General features: G+C 37.3%; 1 protein-coding gene across 1 annotated transcript in view; it reads left to right on the forward strand.

Moving 5' to 3' along the window:
* Nucleotides 1-25,176, forward strand: part of LOC135467037 (leucine-rich repeat-containing G-protein coupled receptor 5-like) — a 90,413-nt gene that overhangs the window by 21,398 nt on the left and 43,839 nt on the right. The window contains exons 2-6 of the mRNA XM_064744798.1: nt 10,896-10,967; nt 16,355-16,426; nt 16,724-16,795; nt 18,103-18,246; nt 22,291-22,362. Of these exons, the coding sequence (XP_064600868.1) occupies nt 10,896-10,967; nt 16,355-16,426; nt 16,724-16,795; nt 18,103-18,246; nt 22,291-22,362 (432 nt within the window). The remainder of the gene's footprint in view (nt 1-10,895; nt 10,968-16,354; nt 16,427-16,723; nt 16,796-18,102; nt 18,247-22,290; nt 22,363-25,176) is intronic.

The raw sequence follows: 25,176 nt of genomic DNA on the forward strand, positions 1-25,176 counted from the left end.
CGTGGGTTTCCACCCACCATAATGCTGGGCACCGTGTTATAAGTGACATGTACTTAAACACATAAAAAAGAAGAAAAAGTGAACGATGTGCAGTGACAAGAACAAGAACAGTCTTCCTCCAGTGACGCCCTAATAGAGCTGCTCGATATACTTGTATGTTTACCGATTGTTTTATTAGATTGGTGTTAACGGCGCACTTGGGAATATTTCACTTATGTGATGATGGCCAGTATCATGGTGGGAGAAAATTGAGCAAAGCCTGTGGGAAACCCACCACCATCCGCAGGTTGCTGACAGACCTTCGCCACGTATGACAGGAGAGAAATCCTCGTAGTATATTCATACCTATTTTAATATCACTTTGTAAATGGATGGTTGCGGATATTATTTTTGGTGCATATATTTATTTATTTGATTGGTGCATTAGGTCATACTCAAGAATATTTCACTTATACGACAGTGGCCTACCATTCTGGCGAGAGGATACCAGACCTTCAAGCATACATCTGGAGAGGAAGCTAGCATGAGCTGGACTCACAGCAACTGCATTATTGAGAAACCCTTGGGTCATTGCAGCCACACTGGCATGCTAACCACCTGCTTCATCTGGTGCTTATAAATTGGTACCCTAATTCCTCAACCTCTTCGCACATGAGAACAACTTTCAGTGCCGTTTATACATCTTTATAATTTGATTTTAAAGGCAAAACTATATTTGTTATGTTGGCCAATTTCGGGGCTTCACAGACATTTTTATTGTGTCAGTGTGCACAAAATATTGCCCTAAGATTGCACTTGAATAAACATCTTGAAAACATGCAAAAATGTTGAAGAATTACAGTGCACATGTATAGTACATATTCAATGGTCTCAGATTATATATATTGACTTCACCCCTTGAGATTATATCCCAAAATATAACTTTGTGTTAAAGTCTCCCTCTGGAGTTTTATATCTTAATGAAGTCAAAGCAAGTACTGAATTACATAGGTATCACTAATTTGTACAGTAAAGACTTCCTCCATGAAAGGGACAGACTTTACTTGGTTTGAAACATCAATCAATTAACCGACTGTTCTTGCCCTCATCCATCATTGTCTTTGGCAGAGAGTTCAGGAAAGGAAATTGTGAAGGCTTTGGCTGGTCAGTGTGGGTAATTGGAAGTTGATCATCCATCTTAACTTTGCCCGTCGCCGTCTTTCCTGATTTGAATGGCTACCACCTTTTTTCATCAGAATAGCTTTATTGACAGTCAAATACATGCATACAGTGATTTTTGGCCTCAAAGTTTAGCCCAGAAAAGTCTGTTCTGGGCATTAAACAAGATGTCATATATCAAGGTCTGGGCAGCCATATCAGTCATTGTAAGATTCAGTTGGCTTTGAAAACACAGTTTTTCTTAATTCACAGAGACAATATGAGATAATAATGGTACATAAATAAACGTGTAAAGCCTTTCAGGAACATTTCCACACAAAACAAATCAATTGATTTAGACATATCTATATTAAAGAATTCTTGTTATCATTGCTTGTTTGGGCGCCCAAACAAGTGATGGTGAAACCCTGTGTACAGGTATGATGTTCAGAATCAGTTTGACTAATGTCCACCAATATGCGATTACGTTTGCCTGTGCTTGACTCATAGGTCTTCTGAGAATATGAATCACATACTCCAGTGTTTCCACGGACTTCACATGATTGTTTAACGTATGCGTTAATGCAGAGTAAATGCAAAATGTCCCTTTTCTTAGCGCATTGAATGAAGAGGTATTGAGGTAGATAAGACATAGTAAATGCAGATTTCAATTCACAGGTTGTTGAAACACAAAGCGATTGCATGAAATAATCGCATGAGTGTATACCAAGGCAGTTACACGTATACAGAAACACAGGTTTACTTGGTCAGCCTTAACTTGGACAGGTCTCCAGATTTGCACTAATGGTACAAAATCCAGGTGTGCTAACTACAGACATGTCTGATGTGATGTGGCAAGTGTACAATTGTAGGTGTTCAAATCAGACTCCTGTAGTCAGCTACAAAGGGTGTGATAGTCACACAGTTGCCCAAAAACAAAAAAGAATTAAGGCCTCTATTCTGTATGCCTTATCTGTAGCTGCATGCAGAAGAGGTTGTTTTTTTGCCTTCTTATCCATGACAGAATCAATTGTACATCTCAGGGGGTTCCCACATGTAATATTTAATTGCCAAGCTGATCATTTTATCACCAGTGAGGTGTGGGTTCAAATCTGGCTCTGGACAATGAATTTGTAGATGTTCATGGCTCCATGGTGACAATTGATGGCCTGCCATGTTCATCTGGTTCTTAGCACAGCCTAGTATTTGTTGCAGACCAATGGGAGACTCCAGGACGATGAGCTACACAGAACATCCGAATGACAGTAGAATGCATTGTTTTCTTTTCTTTTCTGCAGTGCTTGTGTACTTCATATATGTCTTTTATGAGCACACATACAGTGATAATTGTGTCTTAATAAAGGAAAGAACAAATGAGTTCTCAGCTTTGGGCCGTCTTGACGGAGACGAGAAGGGGCTTCCCCATCGTCTGCCAATGATATGCTGTGCACATAAATGTACATGTATCTGGTTATGTCCTTCAGTAACTTGCCAGAGGTCAGTGGTTAACTCCAGGTGCTTAGTTTCCTCCACTCATAAAACTTACCACACCTGTGTAAAAGTGAACATTTTTGAGTAGGGCATTAAACAAAGTCATGTTTAAAATACATTTTATCACCGTAACAAGTATATAAACATTTATTTAGCTCTTCTGATTTTTTTATCTGTATTTAAAATTTATGAATTTTCTTTATACGACATACATGTATAAGATTCCTCCACCGATAAATCATACTGCGATCATGTAGTAAGTGGCAAATTCTTCAGGGTATTGTTTAACATCAATCAAATAAATTAACAAAATACATATACAGCATATGCTTTGTTGACTTAATAAAGTATTCTGTACATCAATTCCAAAGTTATCTAGCTATCTGTATGATCATGAAATAACTGAGGTATCAGTTGCAGTGGGCACGCACATAATTTTTTCCGGGTGTATTGTGCAGCATGTACTCTCAACTGACTCTCCTCAGAATTTCTACCTGTTCATCAGGGATAATCTGTGGTATTGTGTTATTGTTTCCAATAGTGTCTCTGAATACAACAGAAGAATGAACGAGTTAGGCTATATTTGTTTTTGATGGCTATTTTTGGAACCTGTGTATTAGCTCAGAAAGGAGATTTCCGTGCTGTGCAAATAATGGCAAGTTGTTTTGCCTTTTCCTTCTCAGAGATCTTACATGGACAAATCAACAAAGCCATTTTGAAACATGGTTCAGTATTCATTATTTTTTGTTTTTTGTTTTGGACAGGCGTTTAGAAGTGTGTACTTTCTAAAGACATTTGCATGTCTAATTCATATTTTATTAATTACTTGCATAATGCCTTATAATATTTCAGGTGTATTTCTGTATATCTGTGTGGTAAGGGGACCAGTATATGAGTAGAAAGTGTAAATCACACCTGGCTAGTTTCTGTAATAATATTTGTTTGTTAATTACTGTTTAATGTTACACTCAAATTTTGCGACATGAATGTAAGTTTTATCATGGTAGAGGAAACCTGAGTGTACAGGTAAACCGCAGACCTTTATAATTGGCGATTTAACTGACGAACTTCGCTGTGTACGGTTTATGTGCCGTACAGATATGCACACCATATTGGTGAAAGGTGAGGTCTTCAACAAACCCAAGTCTGCACCAAATGGCCATAAAGTTGATGTTGCCTGCAGATTTCAAACCCTGGACAGTGGTGCATAAGCGAGGGAATAGACAAATTCTCTGGCCAGTCAAAGATAGGATTGAGCCTGTTCACAGCCCATTTGTTCTTGCAATATTACACAGTAATAAGGCACCCTTCCAAAATGGAATAAAAGTGTTTTAGTTAACGCAGTTAGCACGGTATATTCATATATTTTTACCTATACCACATGTAGAAAGTTTGTATGATTTATTGTTAACATTATTTTCTATTATCAGAATGGTAGCGTATATTTGTTATTTTTTCGTAGGGCGCTGATATATCTACAGATATATGCATGCATGTACTGTGCATACAAGGGAAATGTGCTTACAAGGGAAATAAATTGATCCGTGAAATACAAGCCTCTCTCATGTTACATGTGAACAAAGGAATTTTGGAAGCATTATGTAATTAAGGGCTTACGCTAAAGCAACACAGTGTGAAAAGCTTGTATTAAGGCCAATTACATGTGGACAATGTTCAGCAATTAGCTTGACAATAAACATCGCTCACCATTTTATGTTATAAAGTTTGATCATTAGCCACTTTTTGTAGATGCTGAAACAGTGTTTCTGAAGGAAGACTTATGCAGTTCTTCAAAACGAGGTTTTCAGTGTTTATTTAAAAAGAAAAGGGCTGAAAAATATAATTGTGAGTAAAATTCTGGTTTAACTAATTTGTTAGGACAAAAAGTCCCAGGTACAAGCACAGATAAATGTGATAGGCATGTAAATTTGGAAGATTGTTTTCCAATGACAATGTATACCGAGAGATGGCCCCATAAATACCCTCCACACAAAAATTATATTCAAGACACATTTTTTGCTTTAAAGAAAAATCAAAAAAAAATTTTAAGCTATATATGCAAACAACTTTTTGTATTCTAGCTTTCATCTGTGGTGTTTTCTACACCTTAAACATGCATTTGCCAAGAAAAAGGTCTGAATCTGTTTCTTCAGAAATTATCATCTGCACTCTTTCTAGCTACGCTAAATGTACAAAACATGTAGCCTGTAATTCTACAGTAATTTGCATAACCTAGTAATTTATGACTGTAATGACACAGACATGTACCTGTCACATCAAAAGCAAGACAAAAGTTGTAATCTGAAGTTGCACTCGCCATCGTCTTGAAATTCTGGTGGAATGTTTGGATTCAAAACAAAAGAAGATTACACTTCAAAGGGTGATTAACAACGTGTTTCTGAGGCTTGACATTAACTTTCTGCTTTAATAATGAACACAAGGAATGTTCTATAAGCAACCATTGTGGAAAAGAAAACAAGATCTTAACCTTGGGAAGAGCAGCCAAGTCCAGCAATGGAGACACGTGATTTGATAATGGTGGTTTGCAAGCTTGGTTGATGTTCATGTTAATGGGTCTGTTAAATGTGGGTTTATGTAGTTGCGATGTTGTGGCCATTATTTTGTCCGAATCATGAGGTGATATGAACTCTTGAATTACATTTAGATCATGGAAAACCTGTTTTCATCACGCATAACTCCAACACAATAAGGACAGCACAACACGGGACCTAGTTCCAGATTGGTCAGTGTAACAAAATGTGGAATCATAGCAGGGAACATTTGCCAACCAATCTCAGAGCCAGTTGCTTCCTGTACTATTAGACTGGCACGCGTAGTGAAGGGTCTGTTCTTCATCCATAAAACAGAATGACATCCTGTATTAAGTGAAAAATTTTGGGTATCATGTTAACAGTCATTTATTTATTTTATTGGTGTTTTACACCGTACTCAAGAATATTTCACTTATACGACAGCGGCCAGCATTATGGTGGGAGGAAACCAGGCAGAGCCGAGGGGAAACCCACAACCATCTGCAAGTTGCTGTGTTAACAATTAAAAAGATAGATAAATAAATACAGTACATGTACACACACTCACTGTATCCAGTAATTCCAAAGTTTTTTAATGAACATGACATGGTGATTGATGAATCTGTGGATAGAAAATGTCAGCATGGGTTGTCTACAATCAGCCTGAAGGTCAACGACCAGGGATGAACCAGCACTTCCTCTCTCAGTTCATGTATGTTTTCAGCCATATTCTATGTTTACAAGGTTCAACAAAAGTAGGCAGCAGTAACATTTATGCAGACAATTTGTCTGTCTGAAAAATGGTAAAACAAATGACATTTGTCAGTAAATGGGAACTGTACCGACACTCACTGCTAGGTTTTGCTGTATATACACAAACATGCCAAACTCAGTATGTCCGAGTTGTTGTTGCAGTTATATATGTATATATATGTAATCATAATGAAGTGAATTAAGCTGAAATTTGTTTCATGAAAGCTGCACTGAGGATATAGAGATGCACTGTATCCCTACTCAAGTTATAAAGCCCTGTCTGAAAAGAAAACCTTAAGGACGCACTGCTACTTCTAAAAGTTTGAGCAGTATGTTGTAACAGTATACTTTACATGCATATAACATGTTCATTTATTTGCCTCAACAATTCTCCTATAAAGGACATACGACATTTCTAGAGGCAAATAAAAATCTTACATTGTTTCTTTTGGTCCTGCAACCCCTATTTTTATGTAGGCCTACATGTAAGATAATTTCATACCTTGCAAACAAACAATATTTCAAGATGAATATAACTCTGAGGATCAAGCAGACTGAATAATTTAGTCATGTTTGAAATTTGAGTAGAAATACAGTGTAACTGGTATACAGAGAGAGGCCTTTGATATGGGCCCGCTTTTTGCCTTATGACATTTAGGGTTATCACACATACGCTTGCTGGGTGAGCCTTCAGGGTTCTTTCTATCTCCTGTACTTTGACAAGACAATACATACCGCATGTGCTCTTTGTTTTGTTTAGATTAGACCCAGTAAGGTCTGCTCTGCATTGACACGGCACTGCTGTCTGTTACAGGTACATATACATGTAGGTTTTCAAGGTGCACTGACCTGCGTGTCTGTTGTATTTCTACACTCAAGCTTGGTTTACATCCCCTGAACATGATGTTAAGACACATGCACTCTCTGGCACAGGGTAACTTGAACCACTATCCAGACAAGCTAGTAGGAGCAATCTTGACCGGCATTAATGGAGATCAATCAGCACAATGCATGATATCATATGTCGCATTACCAATTTATTTAATTGTGTCGATTATAATAATAAATAAAGGGGTTTACATGCCAGCACCTTTTAACATTATGGTGGCTGTGAGTTCAAGTCCAGCTCATGCTGGCTTCCTCTTCTCACGTATCGTTGTGGACTTCCCCCACCATAATATTGGCTGCAGTCCTTTAAGTGTGGTATTCTTGAGTAGGGCGTAAAACACTAATCAAATAAATAATAAATTCATGAATATTCATGTACAAGTACTGCAGTGATGCCTGGGTTCCAGTGACAGCTGACTACTTTGCACACTTGTAAACTAAAATTTGGACATGTCGGGTAGTACAAAGCCCTAAGGTGAACTTTAGGTGAGCAGTGTACAGCTTCAGGAGGGAACTGCAGCCGTTCTTACAGGTACATATGTATTTTGAACCAGCATTCCAGGATGTATGCTAAGTAGACTAAAATCCCAAGTTCAAACACCTGTCTGCTTAATGTTCACTGATACACTTAAACATTTTTTTACCGCTAGCTCAGACAGTATAGATGTATGAGTCATTAATTTCATTAATTTTTAGCTTTAAAGCAGATATCATTTGATTCACGTCACCTATGAACAGAATCTCTAATGTTAACTTATACAGTTGAATGACTGTAAAGACTCAGACAGTGTATACAGGCCTATTATTGAAATGACACAAATTTTTAGCCAAATCGGTTTCGTGGTGTTAGAGAAGAAGGCATCAGTGAGTATAAATATCAATCGAGGGGAATGTGTGTAAAACGGCATGGTACCTGAAGGTAGACCGCCTGGCTTGCACTTTTCACATGGATTCTCTGGCATGTCGGGTTGTCCTGCATGTCCTTAGGCCCATGGGACACTAAAGTAGTAAACGAAATGTGTAGGTCCATTTTGCAAAGGGTATTATGTTTGATGAGAAATTCCTGTATTTAAGCAATATGAGGTGCATGTCCATACGAGTAACATCACACATGGGAAAGTTTGTCATCAACTTTAGACAGGTGATAATTTCCTATTCCTATGGATTTATCCACCCATAAAACTGACAGCCGTTGTTTTAAGAGGGAAATTCTTGACTATGGTGTGAAACAACAATCGAAAAGTTGTTAATTATAAATATTCATGAATCCAATAATATAATTTTTAGGCACTGCATGCATGTATTAAATAATGAATGCAATTACAGTGTACATGTACAGCCACTATGCACCATTAGCATTGTATTTACAAATGTACACTTAAGGTTCTTCTTAATTGACTGATTATATCCCACTTCAAAGCCATGCTCTTAGACTGTGTCAGTAGAGACAGGCTAGACCATCAGAGTCAACAGTATCAGTATTCTATGGCTCTTCTCAGAAACTGTTTGTTTTGGGGGGCCAAATTGAAACTGGCTGTTGGATTTTTGTCCCTGGAGAGCAGATACGGTTTGTGATGAGATGGAAATTGAATTGAGCAGGTTTCTACAACACACACCCGGGTCTAATCCCAGCGCGGCTCTGTTTGTAATAACAGCTCATTGACTGCTGCTTATTGTATTACTAGTTTTGGATACTAACTTACTAACAAGATAATTGTGTTTGTCCCCATTATTCAGTTTTGGCCTCTCTTGACCATAGCCCTTGTAGAGAAGATAGGATAGCTTTCTTGGACCGTGTTAGGTGTGAGGGCATGCACAGATTTGTTCCACTGTCCCATTGGAAAAATCAATTCCCCTGTCGATATCGTTAAATATTCATTGTGTATAATTTGATCAGCGTCTTCAGGAAGCATAAAGCACCAGTTAGGCTGCATATTTGTTTATTAGCATTTAGATGCCTTACTCAGAATCACTAGATCAATTTGCGCCGTAATATTAAATATAACAACTGGCATTCATGTATTTCTGACCAGCAAAGAAATGTTTAAAAGTTATGTTTTGTTTGTCCACATCATACATTTTTCACTTCTCTTCACTCCAGTCAACAAGTAAATGTAGCTTGTAGGGTATAGATGAGTGCATGGTTGTTTGGGACCTTGAAAACCTTGAAAAGCCTGGAAATTGAAAGTAATTTTTCCAAGGATTGAAAAGACTTGAAAATCAGGGGAAGGGGGGGCATGTTGGTGGTTAAGACTGAAATTCATCACCAGCCCGGCATGTTCACAGTGGATCTCAGGATGGATACTGCAACCCAACCACTGAGCTGTTAATGCTATACATGATTATACCTGTAGCATACTGTTTTCCTCCTGGGTATTCAAATTTGTTAAAAAAAATTGCTTGATGCACTCTCAGCTGGAGTATAGGCATTGTGCAAGATTTGTAGGTTGAAACATTTTTTCCATGTAGCCTGGAAATTGTGAAATTGGGGTCTTGAAATTTGAAATAAATAAGGTGTTCGAACCCAACATATATATATATATGTTGCCCAATGTTTGATGTCTAGCTAGAACATGCTTAGATTTGCTCAACTGAGGTCACATTGGAGAAGCTAGTTCTTCAGCTGATATTGTTAAGCATTCATTGTGTATAGTTTAATCTTCAAAGAGTTTTTTAATGAAAAGGATTAAACACCAATTAGGCTGTAAATCTATTTATTTATTTATAAGGTGGTACCATCCTCAGAATGACTTGTGTCATCAAATCCGGCAACATTAGTGTAGTACTTAAATATGCATCATGGAAAAGGCTTTGTTAAAATCAATAATTGCAAGGTGGCATTTCTGACATATAGCCATAATACAAGGGTTAAATCCAGCATACAAAGGTATTTTTATAAATGTGTAAAGGCAGGTTGCATGTGAAAGAAAAATGGGTGATGTACGGTGTTTATCTCAAGATATTGTGGTGACGTGGAAAATTGTCTCTATGACGGGTGATGCCCTTGTCAGATTAGACTTTGTTGTTTTTTTTCTTAACCTTTGATTCACTGGGAGTAAACATATGATGATATGTGTGATTGAGTGATTGCACTTCATTGTGTTCAAGGTTAGAGATACATTGTATCTTCTGGGCCGCTCTTAGTCTAACCATTCAACCTTGTCAACTGCCTCTGCAGCTAATATTTTGAAACATTCTGAAAAAACTATGGGCTGTAATTTGCACAGTTTATATATGAAACTTGCATCTTTAGTGACATCAGCGAATCATTTCAGCATAATTTTCATAATAATTGTATGCATACATTTCACTGAAAAAAGTGCTTTGGAGGTAGCAAAGGGTGAACATTTATCGTATGCTAAAATTGTGCGTTTGAATCTGTGAAATGTCTGTTTCCATGAATTATCATACTTACTGTTGTAGAAATATCTTCAGTGTATGCCCTGTTTTGGTTATATACATTCCGTATTTCATTTGATCATTATACTAAAGTGTTTGTCTGCAACTTGCAGTACAGTGTTTTCCCCCATGTACATGTATGCTTGACCTCTGAATGTTGTGCTAAACGGTAACAAATGAATGAATGAATGCTTTTTGATTTAATGTTGTAAGCAGTAATAAATAGATAATTAAATTAAAAGCATTGAGCTTATTACTTGACTGGTCAAATATGTTATCCACTTTCACTTTGAGAAATGACCTTTTTACATCTACATGTATTTAGTCTGCTACAGTGACTGTATTCTTTAATACAGGAATTTCAAAATTCTAATATTGCGTGTGTAAATTCACCCATTTTCTTATCAGCAGTTTCTCATTTTCAGATATTGTGTAGTCCCAAAGGGTGAACATGCCTTATTTCTTTTGTAATTATTAAGAATAAATATATGGAGACAGTTGTTTCTTTAATTAGAAAACTCTATACGACTATATACTTGTATGTGTTTTGTATGGTATTCCACATGCAAATTGTCCTCTACCCCATAGCTATAGCTACATATAGTATGGAACAGGACCTATTGCACATAACCCAGCTATTCGTGATATTTAAACAGTGCAGCCTTAACAAAGCTTACCTGTCTTTTGTCTTTTCAGAGACCTGAGTATGAACAATATAAGTCAGCTGCCCGAGTATGCGTTTGCCTCCTTACCTCACCTTCAAGAGCTGTGAGTAGACTGCGGTAGTATGTGAAGCACGTACGAGAAATGAAGTCAGCTAGTATTTAAACATCTTACCTGTAATTAACTACCCTAATTCCTCTACCTTTTTGCAAAGACCAAGCAAAAAAAAAAATCCAAAACGTTAGTCTCTTGTCGTGTAATGATGAAATGTATGCTTTATTTTAAAGATGGCACAGTATTGTAAGTCTCAGAATTTCAAGATGTATATCGGTACATGTAATTACCGTTGTACATGCTGCGACAACACTGAGAAATTATGGGATGTTTGGGTGTTGGCATTCCACAGGGGTCACTGTCACACATGTAGGTTATCCTGTCCTCTTATAACTTTTATCTTGTACTCAGGCACGTTATACCATATAGAAGCCCAAGCGTGATTTCTGGGAAACAAGAACGCGACTTGTATATGTGTGTGAATGAGATTCTTTATGTGTGTAATACCGTACTGTGCACACTATTGTGTGTAATACCGTACTGTGCACACTATTGTGTGTAATACCGTACTGTGCATACTATTGTGTGTAATACCGTACTGTGCGCACTATTGTGTGTAATACCGTACTGTGCGCACTATTGTGTGTAATACCGTACTGTGTGCACTATTGTGTGTAATACCGTACTGTGCGCACTATTGTGTGTAATACCGTACTGCGCACACTATTGTGTGTAATACCGTACTGTGCACACTATTGTGTGTAATACCGTACTGTGCATACTACTGTGTGTAATTCATGACTGTATTACTTTTGTACTGTGTAGCATAACATCAATTGTAATAATGCAGAAAGGCTATACTGAAAATTTTCAGTCTGCCAAATTCAAAAAAATTTTTGCCATTATCTTTTTGTGATGTTTTCACAAAATATCAACCTGATCATCTGTGCTTATTCAAAAATTTGTAATAAAGTTCCTAAAATTTACATAGGTGGCCTGGTAGCTTTTTCAAACTTTAGAATCAATGTTACGCTACAAATAGTATGTGCACAAGTCTGATATTTGCTGAAGGCAATAATTTGAGCTAGTCTTGGTAAATACAGCAGATTTCATTTGATCAACGAGGACGGAGGTTTTGCCAAAAATCTCCAGTTTAGCCTGTTTAAATTTATAATCTGTGATGTTTGTGCTGAATTGGATATCAGAAACCACAGTTTTAATAATATGGTGTAATTATACATGTATTAAGCAGCTAAAGAAATCAGACTTGTCACAGAGATTTTCTAATGTTTTTCAATTAGTGTAGCTTAATTCATTTGTGATGCAAAGCGAATGATTTTTAATGCCTTCCATTATCATACACATTCGTATAGCTCTTTTGCTCCTTTTATCAATATGCACATACTTTATGGTACCTTCTTAATACGAGCATTCGCTAATTGAGACACACTGAATGTAAGCAGGTAAATCACAGAGTCGCACGTGAAACACTCACATTGGGTGCTATAGGCATGCCGATAGAGTATTGGCCTTGTGAAGGACTTGTAAGTTGAAATACAGGCAGAGGCAGAGTCCACTGGGAGAGTAGCCGTTATTACAGACACCTGATTAGTCCGTCTACATGGACTTTTTGTGACATCTTGACATTCATCGCAACACTGAGTCCATCTCTACCTCTTACAAGCGTTCAGCGACACGAAAAGTGAATCTTTAGAAACCCAGCAGCGTGTTTCTCCCTGTCTCGCCGAGCTGGTGAGGCTAACTGAGGTTTGAACTACTGTCACTGATCGACTACTGGTAATCCTCAACTCTCCCCCCCCCCCCCCCCCACACACACACACACACACACACCCACACCCACAGAGTTTACTACTTAAGACAACAACCCTCGCAAGGCATCGTGGTATACAGTTTGCCAAAATGTGTCTGTAATTATTGAGAAAGCATGATAATTGTGATAGGAATATGTCGTTTCTCTTTTCAAACATGGTTGATCTATTCAATGAACAACATACAGGCTGAGAGAGAACTGTAAAAATTTTGCTTTCTGTTCTACTAATCTGTCCTAAAAGTACTATACATTGTATATACACATGCATGTAAGACATACTGCAGTAGAGGCATGCAATCAATGAATTGATTGCTATCTTTGGTGTTATATCAATGAATTGATTGCTATCTTTGGTGTTACATCAATGAATTGATTGCTATCCTTGGTGTGTACATCAATGAATTGATTGCTGTCTTTGGTGTTTATATCAATGAATTGATTGCTATCTTTGGTGTTTACAGCTATCACCTATAAATATGGCATGCCTCAATCATTTTATGACCGTTCCATTCGGTTTTTCTATAATTATGTACCTGTTGAATAAATTCCCCAAAAAATCTTTGCTGAACCAGTTCTAATAGATTAAATTCCTAAAATCTTGCCTCCTATTATACTTCAATCCAGGCCAAAAAGTCTGCTCATCTAGGTATGGGTACATATTCTCTCATACTGAGATTCATTTATTTATTTATCGGATTGGTGTTGTACGCCATACTTAAAAATATTTCACTTACATAACAGCAGCCAGCACTACTGGGTGAGGAAAGGGGGCAGAGCCTTGGGGGGAAGCCCACGACCATCTGCAGGTTGCTGGCAGACCTTCCCAGTTTATACATGTACGTCCCTCAGTCTGAGAGGTACTAAGGATGTATTGGGCATGATATTTTAAAACCTATAGTAGCACATCTAGAAAGGTGTCTTTGATCTGTAAGCCTGTTTGTACCTCTTTCCGCCAGACGGACACGTTGCATACATGTACCTGTTACTCTACACAGATGTGACCGTCTGGTATGGTAATTAGGAAATGGACTGTTGTCACAGTAATCTTGTCTGCTCTTCCTGCATGTCCTGGAGACTTTAAGGTTACGCAAGCGCATAGATTTTCCTTACTGTGTATTGAGTAAATTTGTCAACTTCAGCCTCAAAAATATATATCCCCTAACTTTCATGCAAAGATTGCACTTTTCTTTACAACATATCAAAAAACAGCGTAACATGCATGGCCACTTTTTTGTGTTTTTTTTTTTAACTGTGGCTGCTGAAAGTTAAGTCATAACATTTTATTCTATTAAAAACAAACTAACTTTTGTTATATCTTAACTAGATACAAAATAACAGTGTAGAAATTTATAGGGCATTGACAACTTAAAATGTCTCCTTGGCAGTACGGTCCAATCAGTGTTCCTTCACACTCCAGTTTGGAGGCAAATCTTGGACCCGACTGCCCGAATTATGCGTGTGTAAGCTTAAACACTGACATGTGGCTCTATACATATACATGTGGATGACCCAGACTTAAATCTGGACGGTCAGTTGTCAGGATCTCAGACCAGAGGTTTTGTTCACATTGGCACAGAACAGGCAAAGTCTCTTTCCTGCAGGTACTGTTAGGCTTGCCACATAGCGTAAGAATTAAGTTGGCGTAGACTTAGCCAGAATTTGAAATCAGGGCGTCTGATTTTCAATTTTTTCCTTTTTCTCTATCTGTCTCATCTTAATTTTGTTAGAACAGACACTGAGAGACCCCACTGGCTAAACCTATGAAAGTCGGTCGCCTAGCTACAGTGTTGCAGTTATGTCATGCCAAGATTTAGCCTTTCTACTGCAATATTTAGCCAGCTGACTGTCCTCTCTCCTTGCTCATCATTCTGTCTAAGAAGTGCCAAGGCTGTAAAGCCATAGTATTTACATGTAATCCCCATCTGCAACTGTAATCAGCTTGGCAGGGGCATTTAAACTGGAACATTATTAACTGGGCCAAGGTAGAAAAAAAAATGGTTTTGAGCAAGATATGGGAATATTCTATTTAGTCTCCCCATTATCCCCAATTCTCCAGTGTGATAAATCAGGCGGTTGCATTCAGTCTCAGTAAAGGTTTCTTTTGTTAGGTCCCTGAAGGCATTAGGATATTCACAATGAAACCATTTTGTCTGCTGTCATCTTCTTAAACTTTGGGTTCGGAATGATGTCTACATGTAATTCTTGGAATATAGTACTGAAGGTGCTTGTGTATTGTCATCATGAACCATTGTTGTGAATCCAAATTTTGTATCCATTCGTGATACAAGTAATGTGCATTCTCTGCTTATTGGTTTGAATGTCAGGTTATGCTTCCTATCATGGCTAAAATAAGTCAAAAACAGCAACTGAGGATCATAAATTTGAAAAAATTGCATGCATGAAAATGCTGAAATACATGTACTGTTTAAATGAAAAGTTTTCAGAATCTTGCGTTTCCTTGAATGCAATTTTTCTAGATGCAGAATCATTAACTTAAAACTCTTGCTAATTAATTTACCCACCGTGTGATCTTTGTTTTTTTACGGAGCTTGTATCATGTCAGATTGTTAGTACATGCATATTAAGAAAGATTCTCATACATGTTGATCCTTGAAGTGCTTGCTAGGACTTGAAGTTTGCATATTGAGATGCTTTCACGACCTTGAATGGGGGAATAAAGTTTATTATGGGATAAGTTCTTGATAGTACTTAGTTTTTCAATCTGATATATTGTGCTGCATTGTGTTTGAAATGGACAGTAAACAAACTACCAAAATGCATGTAGTGACCTTTAATTTCCACAGGAAGGTTTGTACATTAAAGAATGAAATGCTTTGGTTTTATTTTTTAATGTGCACATTATGATGTGTAATAACAGTATAAACCAAACAAAAATGGCTTCAAAGTACAGTTTTCTTAAGACCCCAGTGGTCTACCCGGAAATTAAGCACATGTAGCTTACAGGGGTGACGTCAATGATGATCCCTGTTTAAAAGGAGCTCTGTGGGGGACAGACCAAACAGATCTTGCTGAGTGGGGGCAGGGATGTTGTGAAGAGACCAAATGGTTGTGGGTGTAGGGGCATGGAGGGGGCAGTAAGCTGGCCTGAAGATGCCCTGCAGTATCTGTGTACATGTCACCTTGCCCACTCTGTAGTGACATGATTCACCGGACTCAGGGCACATTGAGAATGTTCACCTTGTTCCCAGCAAGATCAATGATGACGTAATGTCTGAAAAAATCTGACCATTGACAGAAAATAATTTGGCATAGAAACATAAACTTTGTTTTATAATTGCTTTTCATGTATCTAATAACTGAATGGTCATCAGCTCATCATTGTCATGTTTTTCCACATTGTTAGGAAGTCCTCTGTGGTCAAGTGGTTAGCTAATTAATGCAGTGCATTGACTCTGACTTAAGCCTCTCCCTTATGTGGTCTCGGTTTCTACCTATATTTAGGTATACCTGTATTAACTTTTCTACCTATATTTAAGACTTAAGGCTTAGTTTTATGAATAGTTTTATTTTGAGAGTGCTGTAGTAGCAGTTGCCCACTGTGCATATAATCTCTCACTGGCAAATACATATTTTCTTTTCATTTCAGGCTGCTTGTAGGAAATCAGTTAAAAAATTTACCTCCAAAAGTTTTTTCAGGACTTCACAGTCTCAAAATTCTGTGAGTATCTTGAAAACAGCTGCTAGTAATCTAAGCTTACAACAAGTATTAACTGTTTACATGTTTTGTGATGTGCTTCGTTGTTTTTAATACCCTTTATTCATGTACATTCAATCTTAGGTTGTACAACAGTGACAAATTTCAGCGTTTTTTCAGAATTTATTTGTTGAAAGCTTGACAAAAACTGCACATTATAAAATGTGGATTATTTTGATTTGTCATAGCAATTGTGTTAGTCTTTCATTGGTTTGAATTAACCCTTTGTGATCACCTTTATTTTTGTTTTCTTTTTAACAGATATTTAACAGGTAATCAATTTAAAGTAGTCCCAAGTCAAGCCTTAAAATGTCTGGGTTCTGTGGAACAGTTGTAAGTAGATTGTATTTTCCCCAATTGCTTATGATTTCTGTCATAAAATTAGTATAATCACACATTTAACTGTTGATAAAGCTGCAGTAGTCTTTCGCCAGTGAGGTCATGTATTCAAATCCAGCTTGATCCAGTGTATATTACAATACTGCTGCAAAAACTTTATTCATTGATCTACATTATCAGTATCTGATGTCAGAATTCATAATTGTGATTCTCTTGAATGTTCTAGTGAAACAGCACTTCAGATATGAAAGTAAAAACCCAATTAAATAAACAAATACGTTAAAGTATTGTGAAAATTCTTTTTAATTAAAAAGAGTCACAGTTGACTTGGATATTTCCCAGGATGCCCTTATAATATATCAGTGACCCAAAAGCCTCTCATCAAAGGGTTCACTGGGAGTTCAATTCCATCTCATGCTGGTTTCTCTCTAATGTTCGCGAAAAGGTTTTGCAGCACCCTGTGGACCATGGTCATGGATTTCCCCCTGCCATATTGCTGGATGTTGTTTAAAGAAGTGAAATATTCTTGAGTACTGTGTAAAACTCATTGAAAGAAATAAATAAATAAAAATTTTTGGTGTGTTTTCCTTTTAAAAAAAATCAAATATAACCAATCCTGAAAACATACGGAAACTTGATGTGTTAAAGGAAACTGACTTCAAGGTTCATATAGGGCTTGTAAAGCCTGGAACAGCAGGCGGTTTTGTATTTGGGACTTAAATATCTTTGAAATTCTTGGGTTTGTCCATAAGCCTACATGAGCTTCCTAGTTGCTGTATGTGTATAATATAGTATGCAGACCTTTTTTTTTTCCAGCATCTTGATGCACTGCTGTGTCTGTATGAAAGCTCAACTAATAAAGTCATTTTTAGAATGAGAATTCTGAGAATTACAATGGACTGTCAGCCACATGCAAATAATCTGGCCCAAACATGATAAGAGTAGGTCATCTGTTTGGGTCTACTTAGCAACAAGTGATTTTAAGACTGGACATAAAGCGATATTGACCTTGAAGTCTTGGAAGTGTACTCATGCTTACCCGGCAACAAGAGAATACGGCTGAAACCTAGTCATGGTTGTATCAGTGAAAGCAATATATAACAGGGCCTGGAGTAGTGCACGAAACTCAGAGAATGAAATTTGACTGTAGGGTTTCCTGTCTTAGACTCGATAACATCCGCCTGTGTTAGAAGTTCGGACATCATAAATCTTACCCAAAGACATGCAGAAACTTATAGAGGCACTAAATGTCTTACGTAATAAGAAACACCATGGTTTTTTCTCTCTTCCTTTTCCACCAGGCACCTAGACACAAATCATATAGATACAGTACCCGATGATAGCTTTGAAGATATGCATAGCCTAAAGCACCTGTGGCTTAACGGGAACAAGTTAAAAACAGTACCTGTATCTGCAGTGGGGCTTGCTTCAGATTTGGAAGTCTTGTGAGTATGATCTTTTCTTTTAGCTCATATATACTGTCTGATATACACGTAATTACATGAACGTGGTGGTTGGAAAGTGTCACAGTGTCTGGTTGCAGTGTACTAATGCCAGTCTGTTGACATAAAATGATTTGATTTTGGAGAAATGTAATATGCTAAATGATCTAAAATTTTGCCCAGAAAAGAAATAAATTTCACAAAATATTATTTTTGGTGCAGAAACTTTTGATTTTCCAACAGAATATCATACCATGTTCCAAGAAAACCTCAAAACACTTTTCTAAACTCAGTAGAATGCTCAGAATCAGGAAGCATGGACAAGTTAGTCATGGACGAAATGTTTGGCCATTTAGAGTAGTTCCATGGAGAAACATGCAAACATCGTGTACAGCCAGCAACGTGCGGATGGTCGTGGGTTTCCCCCATTATCCAACAGCATTGCCGGGGTCCACGCGACTGGACTTCTACCACTTCGGGTAGCCTGATGTCTGTGACGTTCATGATCGTGGTAAAAAACAGAAAAAAATGTAAAGGAATGTACTGGGTTTGAACCCTACTCTGCCAAGCATCACTTATAGTTGGCCAAGTACTAAAGACTAGCATAGAGATTAGGCGACTTAGATCTTCTGCTGATACCTGAGAGCAGAAGACAGAAAGAGTACATTGTTGCAGAGCTCACCACAGTTCCCACCCTAAACTGCAGTCTATGGTTTAATGCAGTCTAGCACAAAGCTCCAAAGTTATTTACATAGGACAGTTTTGTCAATTTTGTGGTGATTTTTTAGTCATAACCTGACAGTATGATTGTTTTATGATTTTAAGCAGTTTTAAAAACTGATCTATGTTTTCAGCAGAATATCACACCGTGTTCGGAGAAAACCTCAAAACACCTTTCTTAACTCAATAGAGCGCTGTATATTTATTAAGCTTTACAAACTGTTCTTCCAACTTTCGGGAATAGAATTATTTGCACTGAAATATATGAATTCTACAGTGTTATTTTTAACCGTATTTAATGCATTGGATGTGCCTGTAATGTCGTAGGGACTCATTTTACCTGTGCATTTGGAAATTGACAAAATTGAGGTGAATTTTTATTAATGCATGTATATGTATATAAAGCTGATTTCAGAAAGCCATTGCTGACAAGTCAAACTTTAATATCTTTCCAAGAGGCTCAGTTTTTGATGCTGAAAGTTGACATTTGCTTACATTTGGCTTACGATAACACTGATGTGATGGACAAAATTTTACTTTTTAACACCTAAAGATAAGCTTTAAAATGGTAGTTCAAATTTTGACTTTAATCAGAAATGTCTGTGGAATGGGCGCCAATTACTAGCAACAACTGATTGATCAAATGTGTTGGTTTTATCCATGTTCAAGAAAATCAGGTTTCAAACAAAAGTTTGAAAAGTTATTTTGGATCCAGTTTTCAGTGGTCTCTAGAGAAATTCATTTGAAAGGAAAAGTCTTGCAATAGCGGATGTTTTCCCAAGAGCTGCATTGAATAGTAAATTATGCCTGCATTGTAGGAAGTTAATAGTCCCCATGAGTTCTTGTGAACAATGGCTGAAGATGCAAGAGTACAGTTAGGATGCTCAGCTGAAACCTCTGATTGCCATGCTGTGACAACTCGTGGCAGTGTAAAGCTCCAGAGGGAAGCCAACTGAGTTTAAAACAGAGACATTAACTTCAGAGAAAAATTTAAATATGGTGTTCTCATAATTGGATGCCTTTCAAATGCCATTTTTCACCTGTCCATCCAGCGGGGAGGTTGCACTTTAAATGTCTGGCATGTCTGATATGAGTGTTTCATGGGAAAACAAATTGGACAGACATCATTGTCATCCACATGAGAAATGTCAGCTTTTGTCAGGAAAGGCTCTTGTGTGCTGATTTGCAAGGTCATGAAAGTGAAACCAAAGATTCTTTCAGACTGGGAAATTCAGTTTTATCTTCACAGAAAGCTGCTAATAATATGCTTGAAAGAAGTAGTGTCCCACAAATCAGTCATTTAGTTTTCTTGTGTTTTGTTTTGTTTTGTTTTTTCATGACGGTATACTCTGGTCAGCATGATTATACTTGAAGGATATGTATTGGTTTACGATCATATCTTGCCTGCCACTTTAAAGAGCCTCTGGCATCGAACATCTTATTTCCATAGTCAAGTCTCAATGCATAAATGTAAGCCATTTGATACGTTTATTCTGAGTGCAATTTGTGTTGTCACAAAGATATTTGGGTAAAAGCCTGCAATAACAGCGGTTATTCTCTCAGTGGGTGGTGAAAGCCACCTTTCATCACAGAAATAAACTCTTTACAAGAAGCCAATGTAGAGTGAAAACGGTTTATATGAATTCGGCTAATTTTCAGCACATAATGCTGTTTTGGCCATGCTAATGGCCCTTTAACCATTTTCCTTTAAAAAAAAGTTACTAAAGTGCCCAATAGTTACAATTCCAGCTAATTTTTGCCAGAATTCCATCATTGTGCTACAAGCGCTCTTCACATATTTGCAGCTTCACATTGTAGTTGGTAAACTGAAGACATTTTGAACCTGTGAAGCCATGCATATTATAGATATCTGATCATATACAGTTATATTCCCTGATTTCAAACAAATAGTGAGTGAAAAACATTTTAATGGAGAAATTCCTCGTTCATACTTTTTGCTCTTCATGTGTGTACAATGTAAAATAGAATAAAGTCTTTAAATCCTTCTATAATTTTGGTTTGTTGAGTAAATTCAGCTCTAATATATGAGTGTTCATGGAAAAGCAATGTATGCAGATGATTGCAGAACAATATTTCTACTTTTTTTTTAATTTATATCTCTATTTTTCTTTAGTTTTAAATTTACAGTACAGATTATTGTAGAAAAATAATTTTTTTGACATGACCACCCCTCAAAATTTAGTTAATTGGATGATCCCAAATGAATTGTAGAAATACAAAGTATAACACCTCCATGAGGTGCATGTAGGAGGAACGGTTTGTATTATGATTTTCTGCACCTCAAACGCATACACCTGGTAAGCATACTCCTTACAGCACATGCATTGCTCTCTACATTCGCTTTGCATCACTGCCACTACTAGCAGAGTTTGGGTCACTGGGGTCATGGTGATGAGGCAGGAAGTGATGTCACTATTAAACATAGACAATCCATGCATCCATAAACGCGGCGTTTGTTTCTAATAATACTGTATACGTATGCATTCTTTTTATCTAAAGTATATAGTTAAAGCATGATTCTAACCAAAACCTGAAACAAGTTTATTGCTGACTGCTGATTAAATAGTTCCACTCAAGGACATAAGTAGTGAGACTAAGAATACAAACAAGCTTATGTACATCGCGCAGACTCAAAAGGTCAAGCTTGTCTAGTGGTGGCATTGATGGAAAGCGAGTGTAGAGAGCGGCACATGTACTGCAAGGAGTATACACAAACCTGATTACTCATGTATACTAAATCTTCGACAAACTGGACCAGAAATGTAGTGTATGTTCTTGTATATTTATAGATGAATGCTACCTTAGTTATTTGGACAGTTGATTTTATAATTACTGTGTAAGTTCATATGTCATATCTACCTGAACAATACTTTTCAGTTTTCACAAATTTTAAAAGTTATGTATTTATACATAAATACACAAGTTGGATCTAAAAGGGCACACTTTTCTGGTCGAATTTGTTAATAGGATTAAACTCTTCAATCTTTTCAACCACCACGGTGACCAATGTTTTGAAGACGACTATGGGGTGCATAGTTTATAGAGTTTCATGAAGTTTGCTTCTTCAATAACACAAACTAACAGTTATTTTTAGCAGTTTTTTTTCCATAATAACTGTATGCATAAATTTCACTGATTGATTTCACTATCCATTTACATAAAACTAGTCTGAAATATGTTAATATGACAGACTGTGGAATGAAACCTGTAGAATTATGTGTATGGATAATGAAAATTCAACACCTTTTTGTACTTTTCTCAGCCAGAATGATATGTTGTTGATCTCTTTTTTTTCCCTTTCCCTAGATGGCTCTCGGTGAATCAGATAACCGTTGTCCCGGACTACGCTTTTTACAACAACACCAGACTGGCTGTTTTGTAAGTGGACCTGTCAACACGGGCTAACATATTACTCTCTGAAGACTCCTCTATTTCAATCTGTCTGCGCTGCTTGCAAATGTGTTTCTTTAGATTACACGCCAGAAAAGACCACAGGTATTTGATTTTGCTGCTATTTAGCTGCAAGCACGTACATAATTTCTGGGGTTTGTCAGGCTTGACTGTTGAGTTTTATGATCGATATGTCATGCTATCATCTTCCCATTACAAAAGTATACTTATTTTACACTCTGGCTTTTTTATTCGGTATTTTTTTTTTCTAGACGGGTGTTTTTTTTTTTTTTTCTTCCTTAGGTGTTGAGACATGGATGTGTCAAAAGTTTAAAATGGCCACTGTTGTCAGTATATTGATCCAATAATGCCGGCGGCAGTTTTTACAATCATGAAGCTTGAACTTTTCATTCTCATAGCCATACTTACTCAGATTTGCCAGTATCTCATTTTACATAATGTCAAGCGTTGTGTGAGGTGCCACGTAAATGGGCTAAATACATCCTCATGAAGCGCTGTCATGAAAAAGTAGCCGTGTTCACTTGGTCTTATTTTTCTGGCGTAGTGTTCAGTTATCATAAAGGTGCTTTACATTAAAGAACAGATGGATAGGATGCAAATTTCCTGTCAGTGGTGTGTAAAGAAAAAATAAAAGTAAATTCAATTTACACCATTGTAAAGCAGTTTAGAAAATAGAAAACGGCATTGATGGATTGGGCTGCCTAACATAATATGGAGTTTTAGGTGGGATGATGCTGTTCCAGGGGATCGATATTGTGGCTTTGTTGTTAGAGAGTTGTGACAGTGTGGTTCTTTGAATTGTCAGACACACACATGGTGTTTATTCAGACATGATAGCCTCCTGCATGGAATGTTGCAGTTACCATAGCTATCTCCGCTTATTTTGAATATCCTGCACAAAGTAATAATGTCATTGAAATGGTCTTACATGAAGTTTATTGAAAATCCGCCTGTATGACATACATGCTGATCTAACTCTTGAGTGAAAGTCTCAGCGTCAGAGGTAGAGAAAAAAAAGTGAAACCATATGCCAAATGCTTGTGGTTTACTCTGGGCTCTCTGGTTTACTCAACCAATGAGAGTGATAGCCTGCCTATACATTGTAAGTGAAGTATTGTTTAGTGCAGCATATGTGACCACCCAGCTCCATCCATTCAAATCAAGGCAGTCAACAAATTCGGTCCTTGTAATTATTTTGACAAGGAGAAATAAAATGTGTGAGAATTGTAGACAATCTGGGCATATATATATAATTTTATCAGAAGATAGTTATGTGGTAATACAAGAAGTAAGGCAGTTTTAAAAGATGTCAGAGTTTGTTTATGTATTTATTTGATTGGTGTTCTCAAAGATGTCAGAAAGACATAATGCTGATGTAAAAAACGATGTGTCAATGTTTAAAACATTGAAAATTAAGGTCCATATTTATGTCGTGCAAAATATTGCTCTACGAAGAAAGAAAAAGTATAAAGGTATCTGAGTTATGATTTTATTGTAACTGTTCATGCAAACAAAATGGCGATGTTAAAACTGCGCTATCTTTATATCGCCCCTGGCCCTGGGTAAATAAAGCGGAATTAGATACTTCCAAAGCATTATAGCAGCAATTCCCTGACCAAGATCAAGTTTGACCTATTTTAACAAAGACAGAGACTTACATTGCAATAGTAGTTATGATGGACAAATAGCCTAAAATAGCATTATGATACTAAGCTTACTGTTGATCAATTTATTGATTTATTTGATTGGTTTTATATGCCCTACTCAAGAATATTTCACTTATACGAAATTGGCCACAAGAAAACCGGGTACAGACGGGAGGAAACCCACAACCCTCCGCAGGTTGGTGACAGACCGTCCCACGTATGGCCAGTGAGGAAGCCAGCATGGGCTGGACTTGAACTCACGGCGAATGGCATGTTGAGAGGCTTCTGGGTAATCACACTGCGTGCTAGCGCACTAACCAACTAAGCCATGGAGGCCCCTACTGTTGATTAATAACACGTGTGAAATATACAGTACACATATGCTCTTTCCTGAAAGCAATCCTGGCTCAATGGGATTTGAAACGTGAGCCTTGTGTGATGTTGTGGACACTCTCCATAAAGCTTTGCGTCGTGGTGATCCAAGATGATATTCATGTTGACCACCAGTCTTTAGAACAGAGGAGAATACCATGAATATAGGTGCCGACAGAAGTATCGATCTGCTATGGTTTTGATGGAAGACATGTGTGTTCTGTGAATATCATAGATTACATCCTGACCCATAGCCTTTGTGTGCCCCTTAACTAGCAGTTTCGGCTAAGGCCCTGGGTCGAGAGCCTTGATGGGATGGCTAATTCCAACCCCTAACATTAAGCTCGCTTTCCTCCAGAGAGGACAAGGAGCATGCATTTGAGTAGCTCTCACCGTGATCGGAAGGGTTTTGTTTCCTTAGACTTCAGTGCACACTCAATTCCTGTTGTACAACGGTCTCCATTATAGTCTGAATGTCTGTAATACATAGGACTAATTTAAACTGACTTGAAAATGAAACATGTTTTTTTTGTTTGTTTTTTTTTTTTGCCAGCACATTATGGTGCTTGTGATGTGAAGACTCAGTCTCCATAATAATTGTTTCTCAAATCCTAGAGTTATCATCATTTCATGGCTGACATTCAGCAAGTTAACTTTACCATAATTCCTCAACCTTTTTATTAATGAAAGAGTAAATTTCATGAATTTGTGAACATTTTTATTATGATTCTGGAGACGAAACTACATTGGATGGATTGGCCTG

This window comes from Liolophura sinensis, chromosome 6 (assembly GCF_032854445.1).
Source record: "Liolophura sinensis isolate JHLJ2023 chromosome 6, CUHK_Ljap_v2, whole genome shotgun sequence".
NCBI lineage: Eukaryota > Metazoa > Mollusca > Polyplacophora > Chitonida > Chitonidae > Liolophura > Liolophura sinensis.